This window comes from Osmerus eperlanus, chromosome 7, assembly GCF_963692335.1.
Source record: "Osmerus eperlanus chromosome 7, fOsmEpe2.1, whole genome shotgun sequence".
Taxonomy (NCBI): Eukaryota; Metazoa; Chordata; class Actinopteri; order Osmeriformes; family Osmeridae; genus Osmerus; species Osmerus eperlanus.
Window position 1 is genome coordinate 2207613 of NC_085024.1, and position 24565 is coordinate 2232177.

The 24565-nt window shown below is 51.9% G+C and overlaps 2 protein-coding genes across 2 annotated transcripts; one reads left to right on the forward strand and one right to left on the reverse strand.

Moving 5' to 3' along the window:
* Window positions 1–181: 181 nt before the first annotated feature.
* On the forward strand, window positions 182–2911 carry dnali1 (dynein, axonemal, light intermediate chain 1). Its single transcript, XM_062466476.1, has 6 exons — window positions 182–388; window positions 571–707; window positions 1646–1815; window positions 2042–2220; window positions 2377–2541; window positions 2757–2911. The coding sequence occupies exons 1-6, from the start codon at window positions 308–310 to the stop codon at window positions 2790–2792; spliced, it is 768 nt and encodes a 255-aa protein (XP_062322460.1). The 5' UTR covers window positions 182–307; the 3' UTR covers window positions 2793–2911.
* On the reverse strand, window positions 2905–23915 carry gnl2 (G protein nucleolar 2). Its single transcript, XM_062466468.1, has 16 exons — window positions 23718–23915; window positions 22053–22137; window positions 21619–21713; window positions 17960–18099; window positions 15860–16044; window positions 15449–15515; window positions 14567–14725; window positions 13763–13876; window positions 12156–12284; window positions 8859–8963; window positions 6427–6585; window positions 6068–6175; window positions 5210–5730; window positions 4717–4796; window positions 4408–4490; window positions 2905–3414 (listed from the first exon to the last, which is right to left on the reverse strand). The coding sequence occupies exons 1-16, from the start codon at window positions 23779–23781 to the stop codon at window positions 3271–3273; spliced, it is 2238 nt and encodes a 745-aa protein (XP_062322452.1). The 5' UTR covers window positions 23782–23915; the 3' UTR covers window positions 2905–3270.
* Between the last annotated feature and the right edge of the window lie 650 nt (window positions 23916–24565).

Here is a 24565-nt window from a genome sequence, read left to right on the forward strand (position 1 = left end):
TAGTTCCGCTACAATATTGGACCCTAACCTTTCATTATTGAACCGGTACCCACAAGTTTAATGAACATGAAATTGGTTGAGTAAAAAAATTGGTTTAATAATTTTACTGTTTAGAGGAAAAATGACTAAATGTAAAAACAACTTTTAGCAGGTACCATCGCGCAGGTAGAGTATAGGCATTACGTTCCCATAGTAACAGTAAACAATGAGTTGAGACTTCATTCACGCCTCACAAACATTTCTCGCAACTTTTAACACTAGTTGCAGTAAATTAAGTTGTAAAAGTAGCGGTGGTGCGTATTACAATATGATTCCCCCGGCTGATTCTCTGCTGAAATATGATAATCCAGTTTTAGTGAGCAAAAATACAGAAAAGAAGTCTCCAAAGGTAGGTTACAGTAGCCTTTTTATCTTTTGTGTACGTGAGGATTCCTCCAAGTGATGACTGCGCAAGAGCTAGCTAACTACTAACTGCAAATTGCTTAACAACTACTTTATATTGTTTTCAACCACAGCTTAGTAACAAAAGTTTAAATGTTCTCACAAGTCTAATGCAATAATTCAATTCAGGCACGACCATTGAAAGTGAGCCCCCAGCAACCTCCTCTAACAGGTCCTGTCCCACCTCCACCCAAACCAAAACCCCCATCCGCGGACGGCAACAAGCAGCAAACGGAGGAGATTCTCAACGCCATCCTTCCTCCCAGGTACTGTCTGTGTAACATTCTCTGTGCATTTAACGGTTATTGTCACAATTGTTAAAACACATTTCTTCAAAACACAAAACCAAATCTTCAAACTCAATTTCCAAAACCTCTGACTCTTCTGGCAAAATCAAACACTCGCCCCTAAACCATTTAACCTATGTTCAAAATCAAACAATGCTTTCAGATCATAAACACAGCAAATCCATATATTAACACTATGGAGCAATCATTAGACACAACACCAAAACATGGAAAACACAGCATCCAGGGCATGTAGTTAGATGTAGAAAAATGTGTTGATTTTTACATTGCATTTAGCAAAAAATAAAATCTTACAGTAACCATCACAACTTAGTACTGTCAACAAAGAACAAAGAAAAAACAGGGTAAAAACCCTCTGGTGTGCTGGATCCAGCCTTGAAAACACTCCACACTTATGTCAGCAAAGGCCAATTCCATTGCCTGTAGGAGATTTACCCTGGTATATGGGATTCAGTCATAGACCTTCCACTGCCTCACAGAGAAAAACTTTTCAATTGTATTGAGAAAAGAGCTGTATGGTGGAAGGTAAACATTTACAGTAGAAATAGCTGGTTGATGTTGAACTATTCTTGTATTCGGACACCGCAGTGAAAGCTGACATTGTCCCAAACCACCATTAGAACCAAGTGTGAACAATTTTGAGTCATTGTGTTTTACAGATGACAACTGTGTTGTAGTTGTGTTTACTGTTGGCCGCCTGTGTTTACCATTTTGCAGCACAAGTGCATCACAGTGCAAAACGGTTTATTGAATGTGAATGTGTTTATAGTTTTGCCAAAAGTGTCTGATTCGACAAATGGGTTTAGGCCACTGAACATTTGATTCAGAGAATGGGGTTTAGTGTTTTAGCAATTGTGAACAACTGTAAGTTAAAACACACACTTCCTCCATGACAGAGAATGGATGGAGACTAACCAGCTGTGGGTGCAGCAGGTGTCCAGCACACCTTGCACCCGGATGGACGTAGTGCACCTGCAGGAGCAGCTGGACCTGAAGCTGCAGCAGAGACAGGCCAGGGAGACTGGCATCTGTCCTGTCCGCAGGGAACTCTACTCTCAGTGCTTTGGTAAGGACAGGGGAGTAGGATTCATGATATGTGGGGTTTTGAAAATAAAAAGTAGCCGGGGAGACAGAATTGTTAGGTATATTTAACAGGAGCATCCTCAGTTATAAAAAAGAGTTGTCCCACCCACAATTTGAAAACGAACCTACGTCCCTAGGTAAGAAAAAGGTCTGATAATTGTGACAACGGCTGCAACTGTTAATCGGATGCTATCGTTGTACGTGTTCAGATGAGTTGATCAGACAGGTGACCATAAACTGTGCTGAGAGAGGCCTGCTGCTGTTGAGGGTGAGAGATGAGATCAGGATGACCATCGCTGCCTACCAGACTCTGTACGAGAGCAGCGTGGCCTTTGGGATGAGGAAGGCCCTGCAGGCAGAGCAGGGCAAGTCTGACATGGAGAAAAGGGTGAGTTCCTGGGAAACCGACAAGGTTATTCAAAAACAAATCAAATTTGGGGTGTCGTACTAGTCAATAACCCACAGAGGGCGCCATCTTCCAGCTCTTAAACAGTTTGCTCTGCAGCCTCAGTAAGTTTGTCTGGACGCGTTCCTTTCCTGGTAGATTTCCGACCTGGAGGATGAGAAGCGGGACCTGGAGAGGCAGGTGAACGAGCAGAAGGACAAGTGTGACGCCATCGAGAAGAGAGAGAAGGAGAGGCGGCAGGTGGAGGAGAAGAAGCACACCGAGGAGATCCAGTTCCTGAAACGCACCAACCAGCAGCTCAAGGTCAGATGATCCACAACCCCAGGAGCCTGGATCTCCCTGCTACCAGCACACCCAGACACATGAAAAATAACTTAAGACACATAAAACCTTGTCATATGTGACCCATGTGCACACAAAATAGCTGTCTGAGAATGAAAGGGACAGAATTCCTTTCCAAGTGTTCAGATCTTGTTCCTCCTCTGAAGGGCTAACTGGTTCATCCTCCTTGTTTACAGGCCCAGTTGGAGGGGATCATTGCTCCCAAGAAGTGACATCATCATCATCCCAGGATCTGTTTTAATACAGCATTATGTCAGTACAGTCTTGTCTCCATTACCTTCCCCACAGACCCCAACTAGGAAAAAATAACCCAGACTGCATTGATGTTTTTAAAGTCCATTTTATTGAGCCATCTTATAAAAGGCACAACATGTACAGTGGAAATAAATACACATTTTCTGAATCTTGAATTTCAAGATGCATTACACGTGCACTCGGCAAATGAAAAGAACTGGAGCCTTTTCGTAGCAAAGTCAATCCCCATAGCAGTTGAAGTCAAGGGAGAGAACAGAGAGGTGATCTCCATCACTACCAGGAAGAACACTCAGGTCAGATCAGAAATTCCTCGCTCAGACTCCCTGTCTGTCAGCACCCCATCACTTTGTCGAAAAGACAAGACCTTGGACTCAGGTGGGGCTGTTAAAAATCAGGATGGATTACAACTGTTCGAGTCAGATGGTGGGCTCCAGGCTAGCGCTTTGATCTCTTGGCCTTCTTGCCCTCTGTGGCCGCTGGCGGCAGCTTTCTGTTCTTGTTCTTGTTCTTGACGTTGTGTGTTTCGTAATAACGCGCCCCCACCTTCTTCGCCTTCTTCGCACGCTCCATCGCTCTCCTCTGTGAGGGGGGGGGGGGGAGAGAGAAGACAAATGGTTCAGATCTGGGTCTGACTGGGGGGGACTGTACCTGCTTGGACGTTAGCTTGGTGGGCTGAGAGGGGGGGACTGTACCTGCTTGGACGTTAGCTTGGTGGGCTGAGAGGGGGGGACTGTACCTGCTTGGACGTTAGCTTGGTGGGCTGAGAGGGGGGGACTGTACCTGCTTGGACGTTAGCTTGGTGGGCTGAGAGGGGGGGACTGTACCTGCTTGGACGTTAGCTTGGTGGGCTGAGAGGGGGGGACTGTACCTGCTTGGACGTTAGCTTGGTGGGCTGAGAGGGGGGGACTGTACCTGCTTGGACGTTAGCTTGGTGGGCTGAGAGGGGGGGACTGTACCTGCTTGGACGTTAGCTTGGTGGGCTGAGAGGGGGGGACTGTACCTGCTTGGACGTTAGCTTGGTGGGCTGAGAGGGGGGGACTGTACCTGCTTGGACGTTAGCTTGGTGGGCTGAGAGGGGGGGACTGTACCTGCTTGGACGTTAGCTTGGTGGGCTGAGAGGGGGGGACTGTACCTGCTTGGACGTTAGCTTTGTGGGCTGAGAGGGGGGGACTGTACCTGCTTGGACGTTAGCTTGGTGGGCTGAGAGGGGGGGACTGTACCTGCTTGGACGTTAGCTTGGTGGGCTGAGAGGGGGGGACTGTACCTGCTTGGACGTTAGCTTGGTGGGCTGAGAGGGGGGGACTGTACCTGCTTGGACGTTAGCTTGGTGGGCTGAGAGGGGGGGACTGTACCTGCTTGGACGTTAGCTTTGTGGGCTGAGAGGGGGGGACTGTACCTGCTTGGACGTTAGCTTGGTGGGCTGAGAGGGGGGGACTGTACCTGCTTGGACGTTAGCTTGGTGGGCTGAGAGGGGGGGACTGTACCTGCTTGGACGTTAGCTTGGTGGGCTGAGAGGGGGGGACTGTACCTGCTTGGACGTTAGCTTGGTGGGCTGAGAGGGGGGGACTGTACCTGCTTGGACGTTAGCTTGGTGGGCTGAGAGGGTCGCTCCTGCTCCTCCTCCGCTTTCCTCTTTTTGCTCCTCTGGATGGCAGCTTGAGGAACACAAGATGTGCTGAATGTTACGGTTGGGTGACAACGTGATTGTGTGTTTTTAAAGAAGTCTGAAGTACAGTGTAATCCCATCCTCTAAGAAATGCTTTCAAGAGGGACCTTGAAAGGAAGCTCTCCTGCGTCAGGAGACTTGAAAGCTCCAGCTAGCGCAAACATTTACACAAATCACAGGCCAGTGAGAGCTGACAACTCATGGAGATGGGTTACCTTTCAGCTGGGCTTGAGCCGTGGCCTCCTGCTTTGCTTTCATGTCAGTGAGCACTGAGTCAGAGAACTCCTTGGAGACCCTGCCCAGAGGGAAACAAAACACGACAGCACACCTGTCACAAGCACGGAAACTACCTGGCAACACAAATGTCTCATTTGGCAAAGTTAACCAGGGCAGAAGCTGATGTCAACGGCGATGGAAATGCCGGCTGATCACAGATAAGGTATGGCTCAGTGGTTCTAGTGTTTGACAGCTGATCAACAGGGCGAAGGTTTAATACCCCTATGTCACAGAGTCTGCTAAATGAAATGACTGCATCCTAAGTGTGAACAGCTGGAGACACCAGATCTGTTTAACCTCAGTTGAGCCAATCATCCGTCTCTCTCTCTTTCTTGCTCTCTCTGACTAAGCCCCTGGGAGGGGGTGTGAATGATCTGGGCTTATTAGTGAGTGAACGAGGACCCTAAACAGCAGACTAGAAGAAGAGCGGACCTGATGCCTGAGAAGCGCTTGGTCTTGGCCCGATCCAGGAACTGCTTGTACTTGGCGATCTTGTCGTCCAGCTCTCGGATCACCTGCCGTGAACTCTTGTCTGCTTTGGCAGGCTGCTGGCCGGGGACACTGGTGGACGTCTCTGCATCCCCTTCTCCTGGCGCCAGCCCTGCATCCTCCACTTTCCCCTCCTCTTCCTCCCTCTCCTCTTCCTCCTCCTCGGAGCCTGAGAGGTCAGCCAGGTCGAGGTCGTCCGCCTCCACGGGAACCAGGTCTTCCTCGTTGAACTCGGGCACCACGTGGATCTTGCCGAAGTTCTGCCGCACGGAGGACAGGATCTTGTGGAGCTGTTCCTGCTTGCGTCTCTGACGCTGCTGCTGGGCCTGCTGCTCTGATGACGCGGATGCCTCGCCAACCTGCTCCATCTCCTGCACCTCCTCCTTCACCTCCTCCTCCTGCACCTCCTGCTGCTGCTCCTCCTGCTCTGCACTAGAGGTCTCCTTCAGAGGCAGCTCCTTCACCTGGAACCACAACAGCAAGACAGGAAGTCAGAATGACCTCACATAGATACTAGAGAGAGTGAGTGTGTGTGTGTGTTTCAGAATGTGTGTTTGTGTGTGTCTCAGTGCGTGTTCAGGGGGTCCTGTGTGTGTGTGTGTGTTCAGGGGTCCTGTCCCAGAAGGCCCTACCTGAGGTTCTCCCTCTGGTCCTGTGTGTGTGTTCAGGGGTCCTGTGTGTGTGTTCAGGCGTCCTGTGTGTGTGTGTTCAGGGGTCCTGTGTGTGTGTTCAGGGGTCCTGTGTGTGTGTTCAGGCGTCCTGTGTGTGTGTGTTCAGGGGTCCTGTCCCAGAAGGCCCTACCTGAGGTTCTCCCTCTGGTCCAGGAGGCTTCACGAAGAAGGGGATACGTCCCCTCTGCCAGTCATTCAGCACCATCTTAGACACGGTGGGCAGGTCTGGCTCCCCCCCCTGTAACACACACCACACACACCGCTTACAACATCTAACTGATCAACAGGTTGCAGGTGGGAGGGGTGGAGGGTGGAGGAGGAGGTAGGGGTGGAGGAGGTAGGGGTGGAGGAGGTAGGGGTGGAGGAGGGAAGGGTGGAGGAGGGAAGGGTGGAGGAGGGAAGGGTGGAGGAGGGAAGGTGGTGGAGGAGGTAGGGGTGGAGGAGGGAAGGTGGAGGGGTTGGGCGTGGAGCTGGTCCCCAGGATCTGACCTTGAGCAGTTTCCCCGTACGGAAGGCCATCTTCTCCAGGAAGTCTTCAGCGGACGTCCAGGAAGGGATGCGGTACGTCTTCTGGATGTACTCTGGCTTGGCCCGCTCTAGCACTGCTGCTATGTGCTCCTCCGGGTTCTTGATCTTCTCCACTTGGACCTTCAGAGACACACAAGAGCATTCATGTCTGGTCTATATACACACAAGAGCATTCATGTCTGGTCTATATACACACACAAGAGCATTCATGTCTGGTCTATACACACACAAGAGCATTCATGTCTGGTCTATATACACAAGAGCATTCATGTCTGGTCTATACACACACAAGCATTCATGTGGGCAGAGCAGATGAACAGGAAGCAGGGGGTGTTCTGTAGAGGTGTAGAGGGGTGTGCTGTAGAGGAGTGTTCTGTAGAGGTGTAGAGGTGTGTGCTGTAGAGGTGTAGAGGTGTGTGCTGTAGAGGTGTAGAGGAGTGTTCTGTAGAGGGGTGTGCTGTAGAGGGGTGTGCTGTAGAGGTGTAGAGGAGTGTTCTGTAGAGGGGTGTGCTGTAGAGGTGTAGAGGAGTGTTCTGTAGAGGGGTGTGCTGTAGAGGTGTAGAGAGGTGTGCTGTAGAGGTGTAGAGGGGTGTGCTGTAGAGGTGTAGAGGGGTGTGCTGTAGAGGTGTAGAGGGGTGTGCTGTAGAGGTGTAGAGAGGTGTGCTGTAGAGGTGTAGAGGGGTGTGCTGTAGAGGTGTAGAGGGGTGTGCTGTAGAGGTCTAGAGGGGTGTGCTGTAGAGGTGTAGAGGAGTGTTCTGTAGAGGGGTGTGCTGTAGAGGTGTAGAGAGGTGTGCTGTAGAGGTGTAGAGGGGTGTGCTGTAGAGGTGTAGAGGGGTGTGCTGTAGAGGTGTAGAGGAGTGTTCTGTAGAGGTGTAGAGGAGTGTTCTGTAGAGGGGTGTGCTGTAGAGGTGTAGAGGAGTGTTCTGTAGAGGGGTGTGCTGTAGAGGTGTAGAGGAGTGTTCTGTAGAGGGGTGTGCTGTAGAGGTGTAGAGGAGTGTGCTGTAGAGGTGTAGAGGAGTGTTCTGTAGAGGGGTGTGCTGTAGAGGTGTGTGCTGTAGAGGTGTAGAGGGGTGTGCTGTAGAGGTGTAGAGGAGTGTGCTGTAGAGGTGTAGAGGGGTGTGCTGTAGAGGTGTAGAGGGGTGTGCTGTAGAGGGGTGTGCTGTAGAGGTGTAGAGGGGTGTGCTGTAGAGGTGTAGAGGGGTGTGCTGTAGAGGGGTGTACTGTAGAGGTGTAGAGGAGTGTTCTGTAGAGGTGTAGAGGGGTGTGCTGTAGAGGTGTAGAGGGGTGTGCTGTAGAGGAGTGTTCTGTAGAGGTGTAGAGGTGTGTGCTGTAGAGGTGTAGAGGTGTGTGCTGTAGAGGTGTAGAGGAGTGTTCTGTAGAGGGGTGTGCTGTAGAGGTGTAGAGGAGTGTTCTGTAGAGGGGTGTGCTGTAGAGGTGTAGAGGGGTGTGCTGTAGAGGTGTAGAGGAGTGTTCTGTAGAGGGGTGTGCTGTAGAGGTGTAGAGGTGTGTGCTGTAGAGGTGTAGAGGAGTGTTCTGTAGAGGGGTGTGCTGTAGAGGTGTAGAGGAGTGTTCTGTAGAGGGGTGTGCTGTAGAGGTGTAGAGGGGTGTGCTGTAGAGGTGTAGAGGGGTGTGCTGTAGAGGTGTAGAGGAGTGTTCTGTAGAGGGGTGTGCTGTAGAGGTGTAGAGAGGTGTGCTGTAGAGGTGTAGAGGGGTGTGCTGTAGAGGTGTAGAGGGGTGTGCTGTAGAGGTGTAGAGGAGTGTTCTGTAGAGGTGTAGAGGAGTGTTCTGTAGAGGGGTGTGCTGTAGAGGTGTAGAGGAGTGTTCTGTAGAGGGGTGTGCTGTAGAGGTGTAGAGGAGTGTGCTGTAGAGGTGTAGAGGGGTGTGCTGTAGAGGTGTAGAGGAGTGTTCTGTAGAGGGGTGTGCTGTAGAGGTGTGTGCTGTAGAGGTGTAGAGGGGTGTGCTGTAGAGGTGTAGAGGAGTGTGCTGTAGAGGTGTAGAGGGGTGTGCTGTAGAGGTGTAGAGGGGTGTGCTGTAGAGGGGTGTGCTGTAGAGGTGTAGAGGGGTGTGCTGTAGAGGTGTAGAGGGGTGTGCTGTAGAGGGGTGTACTGTAGAGGTGTAGAGGAGTGTTCTGTAGAGGTGTAGAGGGGTGTGCTGTAGAGGTGTAGAGGGGTGTGCTGTAGAGGTGTAGAGGGGTGTGCTGTAGAGGTGTAGAGGGGTGTGCTGTAGAGGTGTAGAGGAGTGTGCTGTAGAGGTGTAGAGGGGTGTGCTGTAGAGGTGTAGAGGAGTGTTCTGTAGAGGGGTGTGCTGTAGAGGTGTAGAGGGGTGTGCTGTAGAGGTGTAGAGGGGTGTGCTGTAGAGGTGTAGAGGGGTGTGCTGTAGAGGGGTGGACTCACCACTCCCTTCAGCACAATGTCGCTCTCGCTGTCCTCGGAGGGGTAGACCACACCGGGGCAGTCGATCAGGAAGATACGGCGCATCAGCGTGATGTACTGCCACACCTGAGGAGACGAGAGGCCAGGTCAGAAACACAGCCAGGTCAGACAGACAGACAGACAGACCAGACACACAGCCAGGTCAGACAGACACACAACCAGGTCAGTCAGACAGACAGCCAGGTCAGACAGACACACAGCCAGGTCAGACAGACAGCCAGGTCAGACACACAGCCAGGTCAGACAGACACACAGCCAGGTCAGACAGACACACAGCCAGGTCAGACAGACACACAGCCAGGTCAGACAGACACACAGCCAGGTCAGACAGACACACAGCCAGGTCAGACACACAGCCAGGTCAGACACACAGCCAGGTCAGACACACAGCCAGGTCAGACACACAGCCAGGTCAGACACACAGCCAGGTCAGTCAGACAGACAGCCAGGTCAGACACACAGCCAGGTCAGACACACAGCCAGGTCAGACAGACACACAGCCAAGTCAGACACACAGCCAGGTCAGACAGACACACAACCAGGTCAGTCACACAGCCAGGTCAGACAGACACACAGCCAGGTCAGACACACAGCCAGGTCAGACAGACAGCCAGGTCAGACACACAGCCAGGTCAGACACACAGCCAGGTCAGACAGACACACAGCCAGGTCAGACAGACACACAGCCAGGTCAGACACACAGCAGAGAACAGCCATCTACTACCAATCAATGATCCTTGACCTTTAACATGGTTCTGGGTATAGCTCAGCAGTAGTATTTGATGGCAGATTAATGTTGCAGGGTCATATCTCCCCCTGTATATTTCTCTGAATAAAAGCTAAATGAATACATTATAATTATATCATCATCGTTATTATAGTACAACGGTTTAATAGTTATCCAAAATGATATAAATTATTTTTCTCCAGCGACATTTTACTGAAGTGGCCAGCTTGAAACGGCTTTTAAACCTAACAACGAACACAAACCCTATTTCTAAGGCATGCTGATGTCTTTAGTCATCAAGCTTCAACATGATTTCTTATTGTTTTGAATTTAGAGCATTCGTTGAGCTTTTTCTGTACGAGTTTCACACATGAAATCAGTCAAACTAAGCGTATCTTGTGATTTGGTGAGATAAGCCAGAAATGATGAACCAGGGAAGGGAAATCTAATCCAACATGAACTTCTGGAATGTTTCAGAGGGAAGCGAACCTAACGGAGGACTGTTTTGAATCAGGGTCAAAGCGGTAATCACGTTCCCCCTTCCTCGCCCCTGGAGGACATTACTCACATTCCTGTACTCAGGAAAGGAGGTAGGTTCACACTGTACTTCACACAGATTAACACGCACATACATACATATGCATACACACACGTACACACACACACATACATATGCACACACACTCACGCACGCACACACATATGCACACACATCCCAAACGAGCACACAGAGACATGCACAAATACACACACGCACACACACAAACTTCCCCTCAGAACCTTGTTTGGTTGTGAGACTGTCAGCAAGCAGCCCTTCACCTGCCACCAGGCTCTGAAGGACTAACGCACGCTGGCCAGACGCCCATACCATGTGTCGGAGAAGGGGCGACAAATAAAAGCGTGGTTCTGGAGGCTTCCGTCTCTGGCTGAGAGCGGTCAGGTCCGGTCACCGGGACTGGGCCCAGACGACCAGGCTGAGAGCGGTCAGGTCCGGTCACCGGGCCTGGGCCCACACAACCAGGCTGAGAGCGGTCAGGTCCGGTCACTGGGCCTGAGAGCGGTCCAGCAGGATAAACAGCTCCAGAGAGGAAGTTAGGAATGAGGCAGATTGTTGTTCTCTCAGCTTCCTGGCCTGGTCTGAGGATAGCTGTTCAGAGGCATGGTCCAGGGGGCGCCAGGGGGGCCCAGCACAGCCTGCCTGCCCTGGGGGACTACCAAGCATGGGCTTTGGTAATACTATAATACCAGATAAGATCGGATTTTGAGCTATGAAGATCAGATTTTGCCCTATTAAGACTGAATGTTGAACTAATAATACCTAACAGGCTTGAATATGAACCTATTAAGACCTAATAAGATTGAATATTGATTGACCTTATAAAGAACTAATATTGTGTTATTTCAATTCAGGGACTTTGTGCATTAACATTAGTTCACATGGTGAATAGTTCACTCGGGCCCCCTGCAGGTAACTAGGGCCCCCAGCAGGTAACTAGGGCCCCCTGCAGGTAACTCGGGCCCCCTGCAGGTAACTCGGGCCCCCTGCAGGTAACTCGGGCCCCCTGCAGGTAACTCGGGCCCCCTGCAGGCAACTCGGGCCCCCTGCAGGCAACTCGGGCCCCCTGCAGGTAACTCGGGCCCCCAGCAGGCAACTCGGGCCCCCTGCAGGCAACTCGGGCCCCCTGCAGGCAACTCGGGCCACCTGCAGGCAACTCGGGCCCCCTGCAGGCAACTCGGGCCCCCTGCAGGCAACTCGGGCCCCCAGCAGGCAACTAGGGCCCCCAGCAGGTAACTAGGGCCCCCAGCAGGTAACTCGGGCCCCCTGCAGGTAACTCGGGCCCCCTGCAGGTAACTCGGGCCCCCTGCAGGCAACTAGGGCCCCCAGCAGGTAACTAGGGCCCCCAGCAGGTAACTCGGGCCCCCAGCAGGTAACTCGGGCCCCCTGCAGGTAACTAGGGCCCCCAGCAGGTAACTAGGGCCCCCAGCAGGTAACTAGGGCCCCCAGCAGGTAACTAGGGCCCCCAGCAGGTAACTCGGGCCCCCAGCAGGTAACTCGGGCCCCCTGCAGGTAACTAGGGCCCCCAGCAGGTAACTAGGGCCCCCAGCAGGTAACTAGGGCCCCCAGCAGGCAACTCGGGCCCCCTGCAGGTAACTCGGGCCCCCTGCAGGTAACTAGGGCCCCCAGCAGGTAACTAGGGCCCCCAGCAGGTAACTAGGGCCCCCAGCAGGTAACTAGGGCCCCCAGCAGGTAACTCGGGCCCCCTGCAGGTAACTAGGGCCCCCAGCAGGTAACTAGGGCCCCCAGCAGGTAACTAGGGCCCCCAGCAGGTAACTAGGGCCCCCAGCAGGTAACTCGGGCCCCCAGCAGGTAACTCGGGCCCCCAGCAGGTAACTCGGGCCCCCAGCAGGTAACTCGGGCCCCCAGCAGGTAACTCTGGCCCCCAGCAGGTAACTCTGGCCCCCAGCAGGTAACTCTGGCCCCCAGCAGGTAACTCGGGCCCCCTGCTGGGAGGGGCGGCGGGGGTGGTTACCTTGGTTTCCCCGGCGAGCGGGGCCACGTTGCAGACCTTCTTGGAGCGCAGCGTGTTGATGACGGAGCTCTTCCCCACGTTCGGATACCCGATGAAACCCACACTGATCTGCTTCTTGTCTGTGTGGAGCTGAACCACAACCACAACAGTTTATTACCAAGTACGTTTACACACACAAGGAATTTTCTTTGGTAGGTTGTTGCATAACATAACTTTTACTGAAGAAAGGAACGCTATCAGACACCTGCTTCCTTAGTGTCGCTACATTTAGCGACTTTTCACCTTTTTAAGTGACAAAAAATATTCTTGCAACAAATCGAACAACTTTTATTTGGCATCGTATTTGTTGCTAAGCAGCAGTAAAATAATTGCCTGATTTGTGAATTACGTCCCATTTGCCTTTCTTTAGTGTTTTAGCGCTCCCAATGTCTATCAAGTATGCTGTTAGACGTATGCAAATTAGACGGATCTACGCAATACAGGACGTCAGCACGTAATCTAGCGACTTTTAGCTACTATTTCAGAGCTAAAAGTCTAAGAGCTAGGAGCTTTCTCAGAAAGCCAATAGCGACGTCTGGTGAGATTCTTGTTTTGGCACCATTGACTCCTGAACAACACCTAGTTTACGAAAACTAGAACTCCAATATTGTTACTTACACAAGGTGAAATAAACATTACTCAGCGTCTCCTCCAAAATACATAAATGGATGACGTCTAAAAATAAAAACCTGTGTTTCCTCTGGGGAGCAATAGCATCTTAAGTGCACATGAAGGCACTCATAACAGGAATTATGAATATGTTCTTATCCATCCTGTTTGTTCCAATGGATCTTGAGTCTGACAGACATCTAATCTGGTTAGGCCTTTCTTTGAGTAGTGGCCAATCCAAGTCATTTTACGAGGGCAGAGTGTATAACAGCTGGAACCCTTACCACTCCAGCAAGCACTTGAATATTAGAATTTACAGGCTCACACAGCCCCACAACGAGATGTTTTCAGAGTACCATAAACTGGATTTATGTTACCAAGAGCTATCCTCTTTGGAGCTTCCAAAGCCCTGGTTTACGACCCCCAGAACTGCTCCTCAGACACGCGCGCCCCCTCTGCCAGGCCAGAATGCTGGCAGCAGGGCGCCACACGAACACCACCACTGCGCTCTCCCTGACAGAAGGGTAAAGGGTTCAACAAGTGGATAGGTCAAGGGGGCGGAGCCTACAAGTGGATAGGTCAAGAGGGCAGGGCCTACAAGTGGATAGGTCAAGGGGGCAGGGCCTACAAGTGGATAGGTCAAGGGGGCAGGGCCTACAAGTGGATAGGTCAAGAGGGCAGGGCCTACAAGTGGATAGGTCAAGGGGGCAGGGCCTACAAGTGGATAGGTCAAGAGGGCGGAGCCTACAAGTGGATAGGTCAAGAGGGCGGAGCCTACAAGTGGATAGGTCAGGGGGCAGGGCCTACAAGTGGATAGGTCAAGAGGGCAGAGCCTACAGGAGGCAATGGTCAAAGGGGCGGGGTCTGCATGTGGATAGGTCAAAGGAGGTGAGGTCTATCTGCCAATATGGTGAAATGGGGCATGGCTTACTTGTGTGGTAAAAGGGGGCGGGGCCTACCTTTCCAAACTGCCGGAGCAGCTGGATCAGGGAGCCCTTGCCGAAGGAGTTGGTGAGGCTGGCATGGAACGCCAGCGTGGGGTATTCCTGGGACAGCACAGCTACCCAGCGCTTCTGCAATGACACACAGAGTACAGCTGCAATCACACACACAGTACAGCTGCAATCACACACACAGTACAGCTACCCAGCGCTGCTGCAATCACACACACAGTACAGCTACAATCACACACACAGCACAGCTGCAATCACACACACAGCACAGCTGCAATCACACACACAGTACAGCTACCCAGCGCTGCTGCAATCACACACACAGTACAGCTGCAATCACACACACAGTACAGCTGCAATCACACACACAGTACAGCTGCAATCACACACACAGTACAGCTACCCAGCGCTTCTGCAATCACACACACAGTACAGCTGCAATCACACACAGTACAGCTGCAATCACACACACAGTACAGCTGAAACACTACACAACCTTACTGTGGTATTCATCATCATCATCATGTGTTCCTTTAGCAGATGCTTTCACCCAAAGCAATGTACAGGGGGGATTCAAACCTGCAACCTCTTGATCTGCAGTCAAACTGTTTAATCATTGAACGGTAGACCGTTTAACTACAGATCGAGAAGTTCCAGGTTCAAATTCTCCCCGGGTACGTCGCTTTACCATTTAGCGTCTGCTAAATGAATACATCACACTGCATCAGGTGTCACAGTAAAGTATGGATGTGTCCAAGTTGTTGACCAGCTCGTGTCAAAGGTCAGGGGTCAAAGGGTAAGGTTTCTTACTGTGACCCAGGCCGGGATGAGGTCACATTTGTTGAGCACGAAGATGAGATGCTTCCAGTGCTTCTCCTTCTTGATGTAGGTCTCGATGCTCTGGGAGCGCGTCCCTAGGGGGTCGCGGGCGTCTAGCACCTGGATGACCACGTCAGAGGAGTCGATCACCTGCAGAGGGAAGAAGGAAACATGAACCCGGGTCTGGAGCAGATCCACAACCATCTGTGAGCTACCTGAGGGGCCCACCTCGGCTGAAACACACACACAACTATTTCAATGAACCACTGCCCTACTCCAAAAGTTCAAATGTCCCTGTTGGAGACACAGACCCTGGTTATGGGTCTGGAGAAGCACCCTGCGTCACAGGAAGCACCCTGCGTCACAGGAAGCACCCTGCGTCACAGGAAGCACCCTGCATCACAGGAAGCACCCTGCATCACAGGAAGCACCCTGCGTCACAGGAACTCCAGCCGGTGAGGATGAAGAAACATCCATGTTGAGTAAGTGTCCTGGCTGCACCGTGCCTGGTAGCCAACATGTGGTTCTACAGTGCCTTGTTATTTAGTACTGTGCCACACAGACCGTTCCTTGGCTCGGACCTCCTAAACACCGTTAGAAATCTGCACGCTCCTTGATCTGCTGTACGTTCTCCATGCACTATTTGTTGGTGTCTTTGGACAAGCGCACCTGCTAACTGAACACATTGTTGTCGTCCGTGAAGGAGCTGCTCCTATACTGGTGAGCCGTGCTGTGTGAAGGAGCTGCTCCTATACTGGTGAGCCGTGCTGTGTGAAGGAGCTGCTCCTATACTGGTGAGCCGTGCTGTGTGAAGGAGCTGCTCCTATACTGGTGAGCCGTGCTGACTCGGCGACCGGTGGAGAAATCCTATACCTTGTACAGCTCGCCCCAGATCCTCTTGGACTGACCCTTCTTGAAGATCTCCTCACGAACCTCGTCCCTGAAGACACACACAACACACATCAAATCACACTCTCACACACACACATGCACTCACTTTCACCGCTATGAATGTGAGAATATGAAGAGACGTGTCTGTTTGTGTGTGGTTGAGGGGGGGGGGGGGCATCTGGTCTGTCTGATAGTTCACCTGACCTCAGTGTAGCAAACAGTCATAAACAACAAACTACATTGGAAACTTATGAACCTGGTTGTGAGGGTGGTGATGTGTTGGGATATGTGACTGTGTGCGGACAGTGTGTGTGTGTGTGTGTGTGTGTGCGGACAGCGTGTGTGTGTGTGCGGATAGTGTGTGTGCGCGAGCACGTCTCTCTGGCGGCTCACCTGACCCCTGTGTCCTCGACGACCAGGTCCCTGTCGTTTTCGGAGCTGTAGGTCTGGGCCGAGGCCTGGGCCTTATCCGCCAGGTCCTTCACATCCCCCACCAGCAGACTGGGCCTCTTCCGCTGGGCCTTGGGCCCGAACGTGGTCCCGAAGCCCTCCGTGTCCAGGATGTGCACCTTGGCGTTCTGGGCGGGGAGGAGAGTGAGGTATGGAGGAAGTTAGTTACGCCTTTTGAGTTGTCTGGAGGTTGACAGAGCTAGCAGGCTAGGCTTCTCCTATACATTGGGTGTTAGAGGCTGGTGAGAGCTAGCAGGTTAGCAAGTTGGTAGAGCTAGCAGGCTGGTGGAGCTAGCAGGCTGGTGGAGCTAGCAGGCTGGTGGAGCTAGCAGGCTGGTGGAGCTAGCAGGCTGGTGGAGCTAGCAGGCAGGTGGAGCTAGCAGGCTGGTGGAGCTAGCAGGCAGGTGGAGGTAGCAGGCTGGTGGAGCTAGCAGGCTGGTGGAGCTAGCAGGCAGGTTGAGCTAGCAGGCTGGTGGAGCTAGCAGGCTGGTGGAGCTAGCAGGCTGGTGGAGCTAGCAGGCTGGTGGAGCTAGCAGGCTGGTGGAGCTAGCAGGCTGGTGGAGCTAGCAGGCAGGTGGAGCTAGCAGGCTGGTGGAGCTAGCAGGCTGGTGGAGCTAGCAGGCTGGTGGAGCTAGCAGGCTGGTGGAGCTAGCAGGCAGGTGGAGCTAGCAGGCTGGTGGAGCTAGCAGGCTGGTGGAGCTAGCAGGCTGGTGGAGCTAGCAGGCTGGTGGAGCTAGCAGGCTGGTGGAGCTAGCAGGCAGGTGGAGCTAGCAGGCTGGTGGAGCTAGCAGGCTGGTGGAGCTAGCAGGCAGGTGGAGCTAGCAGGCTGGTGGAGCTAGCAGGCAGGTGGAGCTAGCAGGCAGGTGGAGCTAGCAGGCAGGTTGAGCTAGCAGGCAGGTTGAGCTAGCAGGCTGGTGGAGCTAGCAGGCAGGTGGAGCTAGCAGGCTGGTGGAGCTAGCAGGCTGGAGAAGCTAGCAGGCTGGTGGAGCTAGCAGGCTGGTGGAGCTAGCAGGCAGGTGGAGCTAACATGCCATTAGACTAGACTTCTCCTCTATGGGCCTAGGTGTGGAGCTAACAGGCTAATGAGCTAGCAGGCTAGAAGGCAAGACTTCTCTGTAGCTTTGTAGCAGCATGTTTGAGGTAGAGTGTGCAGTGTTAGCTTAAACAGAGAAAAGCTAACACTGCACACTCTACCTCAAACATGCTGCTAGGAAGGCCAATCAGCAACCTCAAATATGCTGCTAGGAAGGCCAATCAGCAGGGCTTGCCAAGCCAAGAGGTGATTGGAGGCTCCGATTACTTCGCAACTGAAAAGCAGCCACGTTGCAACACAAAGCAGGGGAAACGCAAACCAAATCTTGTCAGAAGCAATAACGGTGGGATTGCTTTGACCATCTGTGAAAATGGTGCTCAGAGATCTTTCAGCTTTGGCCAAAACCATGTACCGATGTCTGTTTCTCAACTTCCTCGGATCGTTTCTAAATATACAAATGTTCAGGACAGCAGCAGAGCTAGTATTTCTCCTCAGGATGCAGAGGCTAGGAGCTCTCCCTACAGCAGCCAGCCATTCATCAACAGCTCAGAGCCTCCTAAAAGCTCTTGCACACATATGGAACGATTTAGAAGACAGGTTATAAAAAAGGAATCAGAGTGAAAACACTCTGAAGGAGAACATGAAGAACTGGCCTAAAGTGTTGTTTGGAGTTAGTCCTGTTATTCTTTTTTTTTTTTTTGAGCCATTAAGAGTCGGGGGTCGGGAGGTCGGGCGGGGGGGGGCAGACAGACTCATGCGTCCTGGGCTGGCTGACAGCAGCTCTCTCTTGCAAAACAACACTGATACAGTCTGCTTGATAGTGTGGCTGAGGGTTAGACAGGGGAAGAGGACCAGGGAGAGGAGACCAGGCAGGGGGGGTTGGGAAGGAGGTCAAGGGAAGGGGGCCAGGACGGGGGCATCAGGTTGAGGAGCCAGGAGGGGAGGTTAGGGAAGGAGGACCAGGATGGGGGACAAGGTTTAATGCTGCACCAGGTGTCTGTGGGACTCACATGGGCCTTGACTCTGTCGTGCAGCAGGGACATGGGCAGCTTGCTCTGCTTCATCACCACACGATACGGGTCCTTCTTCACCGCTCCCATCTCGTCCTGGAACCTCTGCAGGGACGACTGCTTGATCACCCGGGTGTTAGCTGGGAAAGGTGAGGGGGGAGAGAGGGAGATGGGACAGTGAGGGTTTGATGGGGGAGTGAGAAGGGCGAGGTGGGGAAGGTGAGGGGCGGTGGAGGGAGATGGGACAGTGAGGGTTTGATGGGGGAGTGAGAAGGGCGAGGTGGGGAAGGTGAGGGGCGATGGAGGGAGATGGGACAGTGAGGGTTTGATGGGGGAGTGAGAAGGGCGAGGTGGGGAAGGTGAGGGGCGGTGGAGGGAGATGGGACAGTGAGGGTTTGATGGGGGAGTGAGAAGGGCGAGGTGGGGAAGGTGAGGGGCGGTGGAGGGAGATGGGACAGTGAGGGTTTGATGGGGGAGTGAGAAGGGCGAGGTGGGGAAGGTGAGGTGGAGGGTATGGGGAGATGTGGAGAGGGAGACAGTGAAGGAGAGTACGGGGGAGAGGGAAAGTGAGAAGGGGGGAGAGGAGGAACTGTAAGACTGTTGAGCAGTACAGCTGCACAACCATCTAACCTCACCGCACAACCACCTAACCTCGCCACACAACCACCTAACCTCGCCACACAACCACCTAACCTCGCCGCAAAACCACCTAACCTCACCGCACAACCACCTAACTTCGCCGCACAACCACCTAACCTCGCCGCACAACCACCTAACCTCGCCGCACAACCACCTAACCTCACCGCACAACCACCTAACCTCACCGCACAACCACCTAACCTCACCGCACAACCACCTAACCTCACCGCACAACCACCTAACCTCACCGCACAACCACCTAACCTCGCCGCACAACCACCTAACCTCGCCGCACAACCACCTAACCTCACCGCACAACCACCTAACCTCACCGCACAACCACCTAACCTCACCGCACAACCACCTAACCTCACCGCACAACCACCTAACCTCACCGCACAACCACCTAACCTCGCCGCACAACCACCTAACCTCGCCACACAACCACCTAACCTCAACACAAAACCACCTAACCTCACCGCACAACCACCTAACCTCACCGCACAACCACCTAACCTCACCGCACAACCACCTAACCTCACCGCACAACCACCTAACCTCACAACCACCTAACCTCACCGCACAACCACCTAACCTCACCACACAACCACCTAACCTCACCACACAACCACCTTACCACGCCACACAACCACCTAACCTCACCACAAAACCACCTAACCTCACCACACAACCACCTAACCTTCGCCACACAACCACCTAACCTCACCACAAAACCTCACCACACAACCACCTAACCTCGCCACACAACCACCTAACCTCGCCACACAACCACCTAACCTCGCCACACAACCACCTAACCTCGCCACACAACCACCTAACCTCGCCGCACAACCACCTAACCTCACCACACAACCACCTAACCTCGCCACACAACCACCTAACCTCACCACACAACCACCTAACCTCACCACAAAACCACCTAACCTCACCACACAACCACCTAACCTCACCACACAACCACCTAACCTCGCCACACAACCACCTAACCTCGCCACACAACCACCTAACCTCACCACAAAACCACCTAACCTCACCACACAACCACCTAACCTCGCCACACAACCACCTAACGTCACCGCACAACCACCTAACCTCGCCACACAACCACCTAACCTCGCCACACAACCACCTAACCTCACCGCACAACCACCTAACCTCACCACAAAACCACCTAACCTCACCACACAACCACCTAACCTCGCCGCACAACCACCTAACCTCGCCGCACAACCACCTAACCTCACCACACAACCACCTAACCTCACCACACAACCACCTTACCTCGCCACACAACCACCTAACCTCGCCACACAACCACCTAACCTCACCACAAAACCACCTAACCTCGCCACACAACCTCACCACAAAACCACCTAACCTCACCACACAACCACCTAACCTCGCCACACAACCACCTAACCACACAACCACCTAACCTCACCACAAAACCAACTAACCTCACCACACAACCACCTAACCTCACCACACAACCACCTAACCTCACCACACAACCACCTAACCTCGCCACACAACCACCTAACCTCGCCACACAACCACCTAACCTCGCCACAAAACCACCTAACCTCACCACACAACCACCTAACCTCACCACACAACCACCTAACCTCGCCACACAACCACCTAACCTCACCACAAAACCACCTAACCTCACCACACAACCACCTAACCTCGCCACACAACCACCTAACGTCACCGCACAACCACCTAACCTCGCCACACAACCACCTAACCTCGCCACACAACCACCTAACCTCACCGCACAACCACCTAACCTCACCACAAAACCAGCTAACCTCACCACACAACCACCTAACCTCGCCGCACAACCACCTAACCTCGCCGCACAACCACCTAACCTCGCCGCACAACCACCTAACCTCACCACACAACCACCTAACCTCACCACACAACCACCTTACCTCGCCACACAACCACCTAACCTCGCCACACAACCACCTAACCTCACCACAAAACCACCTAACCTCGCCACACAACCTCACCACAAAACCACCTAACCTCACCACACAACCACCTAACCTCGCCACACAACCACCTAACCTCGCCACACAACCACCTAACCTCGCCACACAACCACCTAACCTCACCACACAACCACCTAACCTCGCCACACAACCACCTAACCACACAACCACCTAACCTCACCACAAAACCAACTAACCTCACCACACAACCACCTAACCTCACCACACAACCACCTAACCTCACCACACAACCACCTAACCTCGCCACACAAGCACCTAACCTCGCCACACAACCACCTAACCTCGCCACACAACCACCTAACCTCGCCACACAACCACCTAACCTCACCACAAAACCAACTAACCTCACCACACAACCACCTAACCTCACCACACAACCACCTAACCTCGCCACACAACCACCTAACCTCGCCACACAACCACCTAACCTCGCCACACAACCACCTAACCTCACCACACAACCACCTAACCTCACCACACAACCACCTAACCTCGCCACACAACCACCTAACGTCACCGCACAACCACCTAACCTCGCCACACAACCACCTAACCTCACCGCACAACCACCTAACCTCACCACAAAACCACCTAACCTCACCACACAACCACCTAACCTCGCCACACAACCTCACAGCACAACCACCTAACCTCGCCACACAACCACCTAACCTCGCCACACAACCACCTAACCTCACCGCACAACCACCTAACCTCGCCACACAACCACCTAACCTCGCCTCACAACCACCTAACCTCGCCACACAACCACCTAACCTCGCCACACAACCACCTAACCTCGCCACACAACCACCTAACCTCACCACACAACCACCTAACCACACAACCACCTAACCTCTCCACAAAATCATTACATCTGACTCAATCACCAAACACATAACATTACAAATCTCTGATCGATGATTTTCCACTAATATGTTGTATGGGCAGTAGCCTGAAGTAACACAGACTCACCGAACCACTTGATGTTGGGCTCCACTCTGGCCACCGTTCCCGGGGCGACTGTGGACTGGTACTGGAGCCGCTTCACGACCTGGCCTCGGTCGTTGCTAAGGAAATGACATCAGCCCAAGGTTACTCAGGCAGATGCACCATGGAAATTACATTTCTACAAAAAACGTTTGTGTGCGCGTCCATATCCAGGGCTTCAATAGACTATGGTGGAGGGGCGTAGCATTGTTTTCAGATGTGGGGGGGACAGCTTTTATCAATAACTGAGGAGGCCTTTAAAGAAAATGTTCTTAATACAAAAGTTGGGGTACAGATTTGAAGTTTCAAAGTTGTGTACATCCCACCCATGAAACGTAGGTCCCTGCTATGTTCAGATGTTTCAGAGTGCCGTGGCACGTTTCCGTGGCGCGCTGCTGTGAACCTGGAGACGCCCTTACCATCGTTGTTTCTGCCGGTACATGTTGAGCCGCTTGACGGTGGCACGGTCCCTCATGTGGCTCCCGGCGGCACCCTTGGGCCGATCTGGGGGAGAGGGGACAGACATCACACTCATGAACTCATCAAGTCCTGATGTAGTGTTTATGTATCCTTCACCAGTGTCTGTTTTATATGTCCCCGCAGATACACAGGAGTGCTAGTTGCTGTTCTCTTTTTACGTGTGTTTGATGCATTGGTGCCGCTCATAGATTATTTACTTTATTGTGTTGGTTTATGTTCCTCTAGCCTATCGGCCTATGTAGTGTATGTATAGGTGTAACGTATTTAATTTGAGCCGCAGGCTAGAGTGGATTCATTTTGTTTGTTTTTACTTTACTTCCAGTCCATGTGTCTCCCTCCCCCCCCTCCACAGCTAATAGCCTCGGTGCTGAGGCCCGTTAGTAACTTACCCATGGGTAAGTTACTAACGGTAAGTTACTAACGGGCCTTATACTACAGAGACCTTATAGCCAGTCTCTGTAGTTTTTCTCACTCTAGTAGCCTACAGAGATTGCAGTGTGCGTGTAGTTTGAACTCTTAATTGCCTTGTCACATATCACCTGAGTGTCTTGAATATTGTAGTGCATTTTCCCTGAATTTAAACACGTGTTATTTAGTGTGCACAAGACCATGTGTGTTATAGAGACCTGGCCTGACATCAGTTCTTCTAGTGGCCCGTTGCCAAGGTTCCCCAGTCCCCATACTGCGTCTATGTATGTTGTTATTATTATTTCCTATATCTGGTGACCAACCAACTCCACTGTTGTGCAATATTTATTAATATTGCACATATGCTTTCTCAAAAACTGTGGCAATAGCGTTATTGAGTTCCCCTTGCTCCGATGATTTAGCCCACTTCAAGGGGTGGCGTAGTCAACTGTACCCGAGAAGGCACTACATTTATCACAGGCTAAAAACCCTTGTAAATCTGCTTGAACACGTTATGATGAATACGGTAGCACCGGGCCTGGGGCGAGAGGCTGGACAGGAGAAGTCTTAGCTGGCCTGCTATCGTCTCCCCCTCCGGCAGCAAGGCTCAGTGAGCTGACTGCTTATTTGCCTTGTTATGATTTGTTTAGGATATCTTGGATTGTGGGGGGCGACATAGTACAGCATTGTGCTAACACTTGTCGTTATTAACACAACCAGTTAGTTGTTTTAAGTTCGCTTAGCCCCCAAGTTTGTTGTTGTTTTGGAGGACACTCCAATATTGCCGCACTGGGGAGGGCTGGAGCATTGACTATTAATACCGTTTAATCAATCTCACACTCCACTCCAAGCGACCATGATCACAGTGATGTAAGTGTACTGCATGACATTTTGAACCAATAATTGCAGGTTAGACAATTCGATCTCAGATCCACGTACGATTAGGAAATAAAATGTAGGCTATGCTTGTCTTTGACAGATTATCAAATTGGCAGTACAGTTTGAGTCAGTTAGTGATCACTTCAGCACAGCACGGTTTGTTAGCATATGCGTTCATGCACTTTTTCTCTTTGGACAATAAAGGCTTTAACAGTAAACTCTGGACAGTAAAGTAGCAAGCTAGCTCATGTTAGCTTGCTAACTCAGTCTGTAAACAGACGCGTTGAGCCAGACGTGGCGCATGTTGTGTATCTCACCAGGGTTGCTGCTGGCCGACGAGGGATTTATCGTGCTTCTCCCCTTGAACCCTGGCTTCACCATGGTGACTATTTAGCTGATAGACCCTAAGGTAAATAAAAAAGGCAGAAATAAGCGTTAAACTCTCAATATGTCAAGTCAAACGTCTTCTCGGCCCTCCATCCACGTGCTGCCAACCCTGCGAGATAACCGGAAAATCGTCATCAAGCAGCGACACCAATTTAGATATTTATTATGATCTTTTTTTACTGGAGCTTTAAAAAGAATTTGCTATCGATATTTATGCAATCACTTAGTCTTCTATGTATTAAACCTAATCGCTGTACCCGTAACAAATTATGATAAATTGATTATTGGAATTGTATTCCAAATAGGCCTACATCATTTATTATATATTATGAATATCTTACGTAATGCAATATAAGTTTCCCTTGTAAGGAAATACGGTTTTCCAAAGCTGGTCTAAAGCAATGCAATGTCCGTGCTCTTCACGGCGCTGGGATAACTTCTCTCCAGCACCAGGTGCACGTGGATGTATTAACCAGGAGAGGGTGCAACACAATTGTATATGGAAGGCCTAACGTTTTTGTGTGGGGGGGAGAGACATAGAGCGAAAAAAGAGAGGGGGAAGGGAGAGAGAGAGAGAGAGAGAGAGAGAGAGAGAGAGAGAGAGAGAGAGAGAGAGAGAGAGAGAGAGAGAGGAAAAGGTGGAGAGACAGAGTGGGAGACAGAGAGGGAGGTAGGGAGGGGGGAGGGGGTTCTTGGAAAAAAGGCTGATGACGCTTCTTGTGTGAGAGGCCTGATGGTATGATAAACATTCTTATCCTATACATGACCTAAATCACTT